The sequence below is a fragment of the Mercenaria mercenaria genome, chromosome 6 (assembly GCF_021730395.1).
Source record: "Mercenaria mercenaria strain notata chromosome 6, MADL_Memer_1, whole genome shotgun sequence".
In the NCBI taxonomy this organism is placed as follows: Eukaryota; Metazoa; Mollusca; class Bivalvia; order Venerida; family Veneridae; genus Mercenaria; species Mercenaria mercenaria.
Genome location: NC_069366.1, coordinates 13275609 through 13288516, shown reverse-complemented (window position 1 = coordinate 13288516; position 12908 = coordinate 13275609). Strand labels below are relative to the sequence as shown.

Genomic DNA, 12908 nt, shown 5'->3' with positions numbered 1-12908 from the left:
ATGTTGATAACGGTAGCCGGAAACATCTAGTTAATCTCACTCCTGACTTTGTCTATACGCCTTCACGGTAGGTTTTCTAAGTTTTTATCATACTTGTTTCATTCTTATTTTTATTAGGTTAAAAGTCACATTGAAAAAGTTTAAGGTCATTTAACGACTTTTTCTTCTTTTAATAAAGACAATTTAGGTCAGTTGCAATACTGGCTGACCATTCTATCACCTAGGACAAAAGTGTCATTCACAAAGTCCGTGAACTTTTCAATACATTCAATAAATCCTCTATGATATGGAAGATTGATTTTATAAATATCCATAAGTAAATTGGCATTGTGATTGACTGTATCACGCACGTGTGATCTGTGATTATTTTCGTCTAAACTCTGGTGGAGCGCTGCAATAGTCCTAGATGTATTTATCGTCAGATGTTTCTTGTCTCGTGCATTATAAACCAACCAGTTGTCGTAAGCAATTGATCCAACGACTATTTCAGGAATATCTTGCCACGGATATATCTTATTTGTAATGAAATAATCCTCGGCAGAGGTTACAAACACTTTTCCTCTACTTTTGATCAGTGCTTTTAAGTTCTGTCTTGGTGATATTTCATTTCCTAACACATTAATAACGTTCCACCTCAGTCCTGTCAGAAACACTGGTGTAGATGATAAAATATCATTGTCTAACTTGTAGACAAGGTGAACAAGTGTCTGTACCAGCCCGTCGTCAAACAGGATATCAGAATTTGCATAACAATAAAATGTTGAATCAAAGTTCTTTATTACATTAATGTACATATACTTCAGCACCGGTAATCCATTGTCTGCTGTCTTTGTTAAAGGCGTAACCGTCCATCCGGCTTTTGCAGCATCTTTCGCTAAGACCGAGTCGTTAGTGAATAAAACGGGATTTAGAACTGGCTTGAAACTGGCCCAGTTTTTCAGCGTGTTGTTGTAAATGTTAGATTTGTCTTCATTTCTACTCCATGTTGAAAATATAGTCAGCAGTGAGGTAGACTTAAGTGTCCGGTTTGTTGAATATTTTGTTTCCATGAAACTGTCTTTGGCGGCCCACTTCTTATCTATATTCATTTGCTTTAAAGTAAGCTTTATTTCATCTACATCTTTTGTCATGTTGCCAATAGCGTCCAATATTTGCTTTAGATTACGATCAGAATTATCAACACTTCGATGACTATCATCTGCTGATGAATGCCCTGAAGGTTTTATGTAATCAGATGCGAGATAAATCTGACTGGTGCGACCTAAAGTATTGTTTCCAGGTCTTTCTGTGATGAATGTTCTTCGATTGATGAAATAGAAGTGGTACAACAATAGATAAAAAACCACCGCAGTTATCGTTATTATAAACAGCGGCCTCATCTGGGTCCCTGATTCTGGAACGGAATAAATTTGGTGATGTTAGACCCACATAGCATTGGCAAAATGTTCGTGAAATTTCCCACCGTGTACAATAAAGAGTAGAAAAGATTAATTAAATCTTGAGAATGTAAGTTTGTAGACAATAGATAAACATTTTCTAAATGTTATTCTGTATTTGGACTAGCTATTTACACATGTAAACACCATATACAAATAAACATGTTTTCATTATTAATACTTTGCATACATGTACAGTTTATAACAATAGTTTCTAATGGCATTAATGATTTCCTTATGTGTATTATATGTCCGAGGCTCGATCCCGGGGCCTCTCCCTTACAGGGCGAGTGCTCTACCGACTGAGTGACACACATTCTCCCCTTACATGACCAAGTCCGTACCGTGACATACATGTATTTATATCTGGTGTAAAATTTTAATGCTTATAAATGGAAATAGAAAAGAAAAAGCAAAAAGCGTTATACTTGCACAGGAGTTCAGACACCGGCGACACTGTGACGATTCCATATCCTCAACAGATTATGTCTGCAATTATTAAACCATTGATAACAGTTAACGAAGTAGTGTTGTCAATTAATCTTTTCATGAATAAATGTGCGTCGTTTGATAAACACAGATTTTCAATTCATTTCATAACTATGATAACATTGTCTAGACATGAAATAAACCGCGGCGATTTGTTTGTTTAAATCATTTTCTAACTCGTTCAAATACATAAAGCGGACATTTTTGTACGCCAGTCGAACGAAAATGGCCAAAGGTATAGCCTGTCATTGTGTATTGAGTCGTGACTGGACTTTAAATATAGACAATTTTTGTTTAAAATAAAAGCGTCTAAAGGTAAGGAGGGTAAATTGACACTGTTAAAAGAATGTTAGACCTGATAATATCCGTGTACCCGTCATGTATGAAAACGAATCGTAAAGGGAGGTCAGTATTGAAAACTTTTAGTAGTCACATATACGGTCACATTACACGGTCTTTTTTTTTTTTATCTCAAACAAGATTAAATTTATGTTCACAATAAAAAAATTGACAGCCCCACGATAAACATTATGGGCATTATGACCCTTTAAGAAGCAGCTAGTGCGCGATGCCCTCGCAAACGACAACTTTTTAATCTCAGTATATATTAATCTTATGTACATTCTCACTAAAGCGTTAATAACAAGATATAGATACCTTTTGTATAAACCATTTTGCTTGTTACTTACGATTTTTCAGACAGTCTGAAATAGAATAATAATGCAGCTTTAAAACTACCAAAAGGAAAAAGACGTGTTCTCACCTGGCGTACTTAAATATCCTGAAAAAGAGTTCCTCATTAGCTAGGAATCCTGTATTATGCGTGGGTTAATGTAATATGTCCATATGTTATTTATCGTCTTAACGATAAATCAATCCGCTTACTTAATTATTCAACCCCACATATGTTGCACTGATCTTCCGTTGAATGTTTTTCAATCCCTGTGGACAATCTGCTCGCTATTTATCAATTTTCACATGATTACGGATCAACAATCGATGTCTTGGATGTGCTTTAAATCGATCATGCCAGTTATATTGAAAGATTATACTAAATGTGTTGTATGTAGTAAATTCAGGGGGGAAAAAAGACTTGATAGTTCGCTTACATATTTTATTTAATACATGTATTCTTATTAAAACAACAACAACAATAACAGCACAACAACTGCACCATTTCATGACAGCCAAGAAGAAAAATCATTTCGAAAGTTTTCCTGTCTTTATCATCTATGTACGATTGTATTGCATACCCAGTGTACGTTGTTATTTCAAATTTTCTAAGAGCAAAAGCTTCAGAAAGCTGAAGTTTAATCATCATTTCTACAAGAATGATACGACAAGAACATTATGAACCCTGATAATTTATTGGTCCCTACAGAGAACAAGGTATGGTAGCCTATACACATTCAAGAACATTCAAAGATCCATACAAGTTCTTATTCTTTCCAAAGGACCGTTAGCCAGTGGAACATGTTGCCTATTACATGAAGGAGCCACACGCTTAAAACCATCGTCACTGTCCCTGTTATTGTCTGAACCATAGGACATTAAACAGCAACTATTTGTATCCAAACATTTAAGAAAAAACTTTTAGGACTTGTACTTTAATGTCCGTACGTACAAACAAACACCATACAGTTATAGTCTTTTAATTCACCAGCGCCTACACATAATCCTCATTGTTATGTGAGGGAGTGTAGAATAAAGATACACTAAATTTGTTTGATTACACCTGGAAAACTTGTACAGAACGTCTATTGAGATTCCACAGAGAATTCGCCGATTTGGATGTGTCCTATTCCCGTCAGTTTCACTGCCTATATCGAAAAGTTAATTGGAGCTTGGGCATCTAGGGCCATCTTAGAATAAATTGCATGCCAAAAATCGGGGTCCGAAATTTCGACCCAAAACTGCTATTCTTCCTGACCCCCCTGGTAGGAAATTTCGCCGATTTGGGAGGGTCCTATTCCCGTCAGTTTCACTGCCTATATGGAAAAGTTAATTGGTGCTTGGGCATCTAGGACCATCCTAGCATCAGTTGCATGCCAAAAATCGGGGTCCGAAATTTCGACCCAAAACTGCTGTTTTTCCTGACCCCGCTGGTAGGAAAATTCGCCGATATAGGAGGGCTTATTCCAGTCAGTTACACTGCCTATATGGAAAAGTTAATTGGTGCTTGGGCATCTAGGACCATCACAGCATCAGTTGCATGCCAAAAATCGGGGTCCGAAATTTCGACCCAAAACTGCTATTTTTCCTGACCCCCCTGGTAGGAAATTTCGCCGATTTGGGAGGGTCCTATTCCCGTCAGTTTCACTGCCTATATCGAAAAGTTAATTGGTGCTTGGGCATCTAGGACCATCCTAGCATCAGTTGCATGCCAAAAATCGGGGTCCGAAATTTCGACCCAAAATTGCTATTTTTCCTGACCACTTGGTAGGAAAATTCGCCGATTTGGGTGTGTCCTATTCCCGTCAGTTTCACTGCCTATATGGAAAAGTTAATTGGTGCTTGGGCATCTAGGACCATCCTAGCATCAGTTGCATGCCAAAAATCGGGGTCCGAAATTTCGACCCAAAACTGCTATTTTTCCTGACCCCACTGGTACGAAAATTCGCCGATTTGGGAGGGTTCTATTCCCGTCAGTTTCACTACCTATATGGAAAAGTTAATTGGTGCTTGGGCATCTAGGACCATCCTAGCATCAGTTACATGCCAAAAATCGGGGTCCGGAATTTCGACCCAAAACTGCTATTTTTCCTGACCCCGCTGGTAGGAACATTCGCCGATTTGGTAGGGTCCTATTCCCGTCAGTTACACTGCCTATATGGAAAGTTAATTGGTGCTTGGGCATCTAGGACCATCCTAGCATCAGTTGCATGCCAAAAACCGGGGTCCGAAATTTCGACCCAAAACTGCTATTTTTCCTGACCACCCTTGGTAGGAAAATTCGACGATTTGGTAGGGTCCTATTCCCGTCAGTTTCACTGCCTATATGGAAAAGTTAATTGGTGCTTGGGCATCTGGGACCATCCTAGCATCAGTTGCATGCCAAAAACCGGGGTCCGGAATTTCGACCCAAAACTGCTATTTTTCCTGACCCCGCTGGTAGGAAAATTCGCCGATTTGGGAGGGTCCTATTCCCGTCAGTTACACTGCCTATATGGAAAGTTAATTGGTGCTTGGGCATCTAGGACCATCCTAGCATCAGTTGCATGCCAAAAATCGGGGTCCGAAATTTCGACCCAAAACTGCTATTTTTCCTGACCCCCCTGGTAGGAAATTTCGCCGATTTGGGAGGGTCCTATTCCCGTCAGTTTCACTGCCTATATCGAAAAGTTAATTGGTGCTTGGGCATCTAGGACCATCCTAGCATCAGTTGCATGCCAAAAACCGGGGTCCGAAATTTCGACCCAAAACTGCTATTTTTCCTGACCCCGCTGGTAGGAAAATTCGCCGATTTGGGAGGGTCCTATTCCCGTCAGTTACACTGCCTATATGGAAAAGTTAATTGGTGCTTGGGCATCTTGGACCATCCTAGCATCAGTTGCATGCTAAAAATCGGGGTCCGAAATTTCGACCTAAAACTGCTATTTGTCCTGACCGACCTGGTAGGAAAATTCGCCGATTTGGGTGTGTCCTATTCCCGTCAGTTTCACTGCCTATATTGAAAAGTTAATTGGTGCTTGGGCATCTAGGACCATCCTAGCAAGAGTTGTATGCCAAAAATCGTGGTCCGAAATTTCGACCCAAAACTGCTATTTTTCCTGACCCCTCTGCTAGGAATGTGTCTTAACGCGTTTTGACAAGACTGTGTTTGTTTCTGAATTTACATTTATCAGTTGATACATATATCGAATCCAATCGTCTCTATATTGAATAGAATTGTTGAATTCCTAAGAAGCTGGTATTATTGGGCAAGGGACAGTAAATTTGAAAATTCCCCAAATCGGCGCTGATACCAGTGCGAAAAAAATCATGAAAAATTCCAGGGAATTTTTGCGCGGATGTATTGCATATACTTAGCATTTCTTCATGTGACATTTTCAGCCTTCCGATTCTGTTGTTTCTATTATAAAAACGAGTAAAACGCCGGTTACAGGACACTAAATTTTCAGGCAAAAATGGCCCAAAATGTACACCTTGCGCGACATGTGTCGTATTATCTGCAAATGACTGACCTAAAACATATGTATATTTTAAAGCACGTGACCAGACGGAAATAATGGTGGGAAGAAAACGTCTAATAACCGTTTACTTTTTCCGCAATTTTGAGCTGAATCTGGATGGATGGATGGATGACCGTTTCCATTTCGTCTGACTTCCGTTACCTCAGGTAAGATTTTAGACCCGGCCGTTTACACGGAGCTAGGAAAATCGATACAAGCATATATGGTTAGAGACCACCAATTGTTTTCCCATAGACTTACATTGTAACATTATGGCGGGTACGGCCTTCCATACATCGAAACATGTATATCTAATTACAAGTTTTTCAAGAACTATCTTAGTTCTACCAAAATATCGGACGAAAAACATATGAATAGTGATACTTTATTTAAGTAATTTTCGTGTGAATGAGACGACCCCCTGTTTACACCATTGACATGGCGGGAGAAATTCGTTTGATAAAACTTTTTTTCAATACACATAAAATGTAGCAAAGTTTGTCAAAATGTATAATAAAATACTGTAAATGCAGTGAAAAAATATGAATTTTGATAAAATAATCACTTCCTGGGTTTGTTTACATGACTGACCAATCAGAACGCACAGACGTTACCTTAATTATTCCCAGGTATACACTTACCTCATTCCCAGTAAGTCCCCTGTACTTTTTTGAATTGGTGGTATCTGACCATATAGGCATCCTTAGTTCTATAAACATCATAAATAACCGGTTGAATATAAATGCCTTTAAAGTGCATCTGTCGATTTTACTAGTATTTAGAAAACGTACCCGGGCCAAATACGTAACTGTCCCCTGCCATTATATGTTCTATATTTTACTATATCTTCTATGTAGACACTGGACACTATTGCAATTTTACAACCCCTAAAAATACTTGAACTCAACAGCACTATTCAAGAGAGAAAAAAATCCAGCCATGGGGTTGACCGGCTCTTTTTTTCCACCATTTTGAACCAAATCACATGCGTATGAAGAATACTCTCTAGATGGCCGCAAACAGGCAAAAGTCATGCTATGCATATTTTGACATTCTCATTCTTACAAACTGTACATGTACCTACATGTACCTACTATTTCATATCTCTTCTATTCAATTATGCCAGTTATTGCAGGTCTTTCACTCAAAAATTCACCAATATTCACCGCCAAACAGAGGAACTATTTTCCGCCTAACAACTTCCTTATTGTGGTCGACCAAGGGCAAGTAACTGTGATCTTGTTCCAGGTTACACTCTACCAATTCAAGTCCTTATTTATTTCATATTAATAACAAAACATTCAGACCTCATTTTCAGCACTTTAGAGCATTTCAATGATATGAAAACCATATATGGTCATTTAGTATAACATGTCTTCTTATCAAAAATAGAAAAATATTGACATGTTATGTTGAATATAAGAAAAATAATCTGTTCTGAGAAACATCACCCTCTAAAAATGCCCCCATGAAAACAGCCGTTTAGCAGTTACGCGTAGGTAGACATTTTCGCAAAGAATAAAACTTATCCAAAAATTTACAATGAAAATGGTTAAAACCTATGATAGAACATGTCTTCTTATCAAATAGAAAATTTTTTGAAAAAAAAAAAATTTCTAGAAAACCTAAAAATCCATGAACACTAGCATTCGCAGTAACATTCGCAGAAATATCAGAATTTACAATGAAAATGGTCTAGATCTATTCTCAATACTATAAGCAATAAACATAAGCCAAAAATTTAACTGTCACCTCCTCATGTCACTCATTATACCAGATTTCATCCATAGCATGGAACTACATTTTGGACTACTTCACATGTAACACTGAGTAGTCACTTCCGGTTTGGTGTAATCCGTCCTTAAAGAAACATTTTTCATACTCAAAATGTGTTATTTTCACTTAAATTGTACCAGTAACATAAATGCATGAAAAAAATACCAGTTTCAGTTTGATACAATCAATTTTCAAGGTTTTATGGCTTTTTCAGTAACGTATGCTAGCGCGCCAAATTTCCTGGAAATTAGCTGTCGCGACATCATTTTTGACCACTTTTCCTTGCTTGAGCTTATTTTTGCCATATTTTATCAAGTTTTACCATAAACTGAACTCAAGTCACACACTGTTACTGTAAAATATACCCAAACTCACCCCTGACACCTAAAACATACCAATATTTAGTCAATAAATATGCATTTTTTGACAAAAATACACCCAAAACAGTGATTTTGAAATATTTTTAGTTTTTCTTCTTTTTCTCTGCTAAATTGCACTGAAATTGTCATCTTCTATCATAATCTGGCCAATCTAGCCTGTTTACAGCCACATCTAAACAAGTTTAAATTTTTACCCCTGCACAACTTATAGGTTACACTCTACCAATTCAAGTCCTTATTTATTTCATATTAATAACAAAACATTCAGACCTCATTTTCAGCACTTTAGAGCATTTCAATGATATGAAAACCATATATGGTCATTTAGTATAACATGTCTTCTTATCAAAAATAGAAAAATATTGACATGTTATGTTGAATATAAGAAAAATAATCTGTTCTGAGAAACATCACCCTCTAAAAATGCCCCCATGAAAACAGCCGTTTAGCAGTTACGCGTAGGTAGACAATTTTCGCAAAGAATAAAACTTATTCCAAGAAATTTACAATGAAAATGGTCTAGATCTATTCTCAATACTATAAGCAATAAACATAAGCCAAAAATTTAACTGTCACCTCCTCATGTCACTCATTATACCAGATTTCATCCATAGCATGGAACTACATTTTGGACTACTTCACATGTAACACTGAGTAGTCACTTCCGGTTTGGTGTAATCCGTCCTCCACCTGCTGTATTTTTCTCCCAGTCTAGTCTGCGCCGTTTGAAAACACGAGATGCCTGGCGAGAATTTTAAGCCTTAGCCGCTCGATTTTTTTTCAAGATTACCGAATCGGACAGCAGTTACTTTTCCTGACGTTTCTTTCAGCTAGATTGTGAGGAAACATAACACAAATGCAGAAATAATTGTCTGTCTACGAGTTGCCGATAAACCGATATGCAATCAAATGGATCGACTAACTGACCAAAGAAACTGATTGAATTAATTATGAAACAAGTTTTGTGTCGATTCCATAGATGTCGATCTTTCTTACTATGACATATGAAGACAATCTGCGCAAAACTTATTTGTCGGTGATCATTATACAAAACAGAGTCGCTAGAATTAAATGCCAGACACCTTTTTCGTTATGTTTTCATTTTGTGTAGGTTGATTGTAACTCATTTCAAATCCAATACATTCGAAAACACTTCATAATTATGTGTGCGATTTTTATCGCATTTCGCCTACAGTCAAACTTGTTTTAAAGACCACCTCCGAACAAAGACCACCCTATGAATAAAACCCAACTGGGATAAAACAGTGCACTATTCATTTAAAGTAGAAGCACATATGAACAAAGATCACATGTCAACAAAGGCCGCTTCAGCTTCTTCCGGAAAGTGGTTTTACTGAATTTGCAAAATGATAAAAAACGAAAGGGAATGACAGAAGACTATATATTTGGAGTAAGGACACTGGACAACTTGAGTAATCATTATCTCAATTACTATGAACATACATATCCTTACCTAGACTTACAGTCTGCTGAGACCAAGTAATCTGTAATAAAGTTTATTTCTTTCTTCATAATGACACTGATAATTTCTAAAACACACACACACACACACACGCACACACACACGCACACACGCACACACACACATTTTTTTTCTCTAGGTTCATCTCAACAGACTTTTTAAATGCGATTCTGAGGTTATATAACGTATCTTGCATATATACATATGTCCTTCCTTCTTTAGCAAGGTTGATGTGGTTCTAAACATTCAGAACCTGTGAAATGCATTGATTTTGGAGCTTTTCTTGCTGTAATTTTGTTTATATTTTCAACAGCATTTGTTGACTGTAAGCACTCGTAAATTAACGACGGAAAGTAATGTTGGGAAACGTAACAGCGAAAAATCTTATGCACTGACCCCATTTTTTTCGTTTATCATTTTGTTTATAAAAATGTAGTCAGTGCTGAAACTATCTACGGATTCAAATCAGCACTGGCTGCATCGATGTTCCAACCATAATTACTATATATACTTGCTTTTATCCTGTTTTTAACCCTACTTATATTTCCCTTTTCCTGCACAACAGGTTATGTATGTACATGTTTTACATTTAGGGCTATAAGATGTTAGGTTTTGCGCCTTTTTATCAACAACTGTCGGGGAATACTAGGTGGACCGAGTAGCTTGGGAATCCTGATAGTCTTTCACTTCTTAACCCCGGCCCCATGCATGACCAAAATTTATCAGTAAATTAATTGAACGAGGCCATTATCATAAAAGAAGAAGAAGAAATATGACCCTGTCTTGAATAATATTTAACAGTGGATCTTTTAGCTGGACCTTTTATAGATCTATTTAATTTGGCAAATTCATGGTTTGCAACAATTTTGTAATAACTGAATATTAATGGCAACGTGGAGTCGGAGAAATTAAAGAACTAAATACCCAATTCTTGGGTGGGGCGTGATGGGTGTTGTACATTTCATTGCCTCTTAAGAACAGACTCTGCAAAGTTTGCCTAAACGGAAGCGGTTGCTGTCGCACCCGCCTCACCCCTTTTGAATAAACCCTTGCAGATGAATTATATAATGTACAGATCCTCGCAACATGTTCAGTAAGGAAGCAAACGCGAATAATTCAAAGGAGCATTACAATGAACCCCTTTCGAGGATGGAAACAGGCTGATTCGGACCATGGCTGATTCGGACCAGGCTTCGGTCCAAATATTGGCTGATTCGGACCAAATAATCTGGCTGATTCGGACCACCTACTTTGAAATAAAAGTAGAGAATGTGCATATATTTTAAATGATTCGGACCACGTATTTCGAAATAAGAGTAGATAATTAGCATAAAGGTTGGCTGATTCGGACCACATACTTTGAAATAAGAGTACATAATGTGCATATATTTGTACTGATTTTGAAATTATAGTAGATAATTAGCATAAACGTTGGCTGATTCGGACCGTCTACTTAAAATTTGAAATAAGAGTAGATATAATGAGCATATATGTTGGCTGATTTAGACCACATACTTAAAATTTGAAATAAGAGTAGATAATTAGCATATATGTTGGCTGATTCGGACCAAATACTTTGAAATAAGAGTTCATAATGTGCATATATTTTAACTGATTCGGATCACGTATTTTGAAATAAGAGTAGGTAATTAGCATAAAAGTTGGCGGATTCGGACCAAATATTTTGAAATAAGAGTAGATCTAGATGATTAATGAGCATATTTGCCAAGTTGGCTGATTCGGACCACGCCTTTGGATTTTTTTATCTTGGATCACAACTCACTAGATTGTTAAGCAAAGAAAAGAAAAAGGTTTATTTCAATAAATTTTATTTCTATTTATTATTATTTACATAATAATCATAATGGATCCCAGCAGGTATGCAAATTTTGATTTCATACCTCATGTTTTTATTTCGATGTAAATGAGATGTGGAACCAAAATTTGTAGTCCTGTTTGGCGCCATATAACCTATACTGTGTTGGTGCGCCGTAAAACCCAAATAAATAAAACTCTTTATCTGAATATTGAGTAGATCTACTAATTTAACCATATGAAATGCTTTATTATCAAGTGGATGATCCGTTTTACATAAAAAATAATACTCATCACATTTGACTTGTTTTCAACACTTTTCGGCATTTTTCTTTACGCAAGTACATCTTTTATCGACTTGAGATCAAAATCCGAGTCATTAGTTCAAGTGCTAGCTGATGATTTTTAATTACACGCAGTTCGCACCTACCGAAAACAAGACAATTTGTAACAGATTTACATCAGTGTGGGACCAATAAAATTTTCTAAAGGTAAGCAATTAGCGGTACTTACTACAGGGTACGATGTCATCACCATAGCGATGTACAATATCGGCACGCTAATATACAAAATGACATGTCTGACAGCGACAGAAGCCATTTTCGCGCGTATTTATAAGGAAAGCGGATTTTGGCAAATTGGATAAACGAACATTTGGTTCTTTCATTTGGCTTTTATTTATTTCTTATGATCTTATATTTTTTCCCAATATTCGAACAGTGAAACCTTATTCGAATATTCATGTCTTGAACGAATATTCAAATACTCGAATATTCATTGCCATCCCTAATTCTTGCATATTGTTATAGACCAGAAACTGTAAAGTTTAGAGTCTAATAAAATATTCTTCTTCTTCTACATTGTCAACTTATCAAAATTATGGCCTCACTTAAAAGCCATTATCCTTAATTAGTGAAAGGATATTCTAGCACTAATACATGTACATCTTTGACTTTTAGGTGAAAACTTTTACCATAAAGACTAGAGAGTGCATGGCCCGAGTCCACAGGTCCATGACCTTGAGTCCAAATGGACATAGCCCACCAGTCCAGCCTTGGTTTTTCAGCCTGCCATCTGAGACTGGTCAGACAAAAGCACAACAGAATAACAGTCAAATCAACCTTGTTCATTTAGTATCTCCAATATGTCAATAAAGTCCAATAGTGTACATCTCCACACAAAAAAATCTTGTTGTCACTAATTCTTATGAATATCAAATTGGTCATTACCCTACAAACTGTTAGGTCATTAATTTATGTGGAAAGGTTATTGAACTTTATATCATTTGAATGTAAGCAATAGCAGTGTGACGTTAGTTATGTATTATGGTTAGTTATTGAAAAAATATGTGTGCCGG

At 36.8% G+C, this 12908-nt stretch overlaps 1 protein-coding gene across 1 annotated transcript; it reads right to left on the bottom strand.

Moving 5' to 3' along the window:
• Nucleotides 1-188: 188 nt before the first annotated feature.
• Nucleotides 189-2847, bottom strand: LOC128557601 (uncharacterized). Its single transcript, XM_053545137.1, has 3 exons — nt 2689-2847; nt 1865-1925; nt 189-1393 (listed from the first exon to the last, which is right to left on the bottom strand). Exons 2-3 carry the CDS (start codon nt 1905-1907, stop codon nt 189-191), a joined length of 1248 nt encoding a protein of 415 aa, XP_053401112.1. The 5' UTR covers nt 1908-1925; nt 2689-2847.
• Between the last annotated feature and the right edge of the window lie 10061 nt (nt 2848-12908).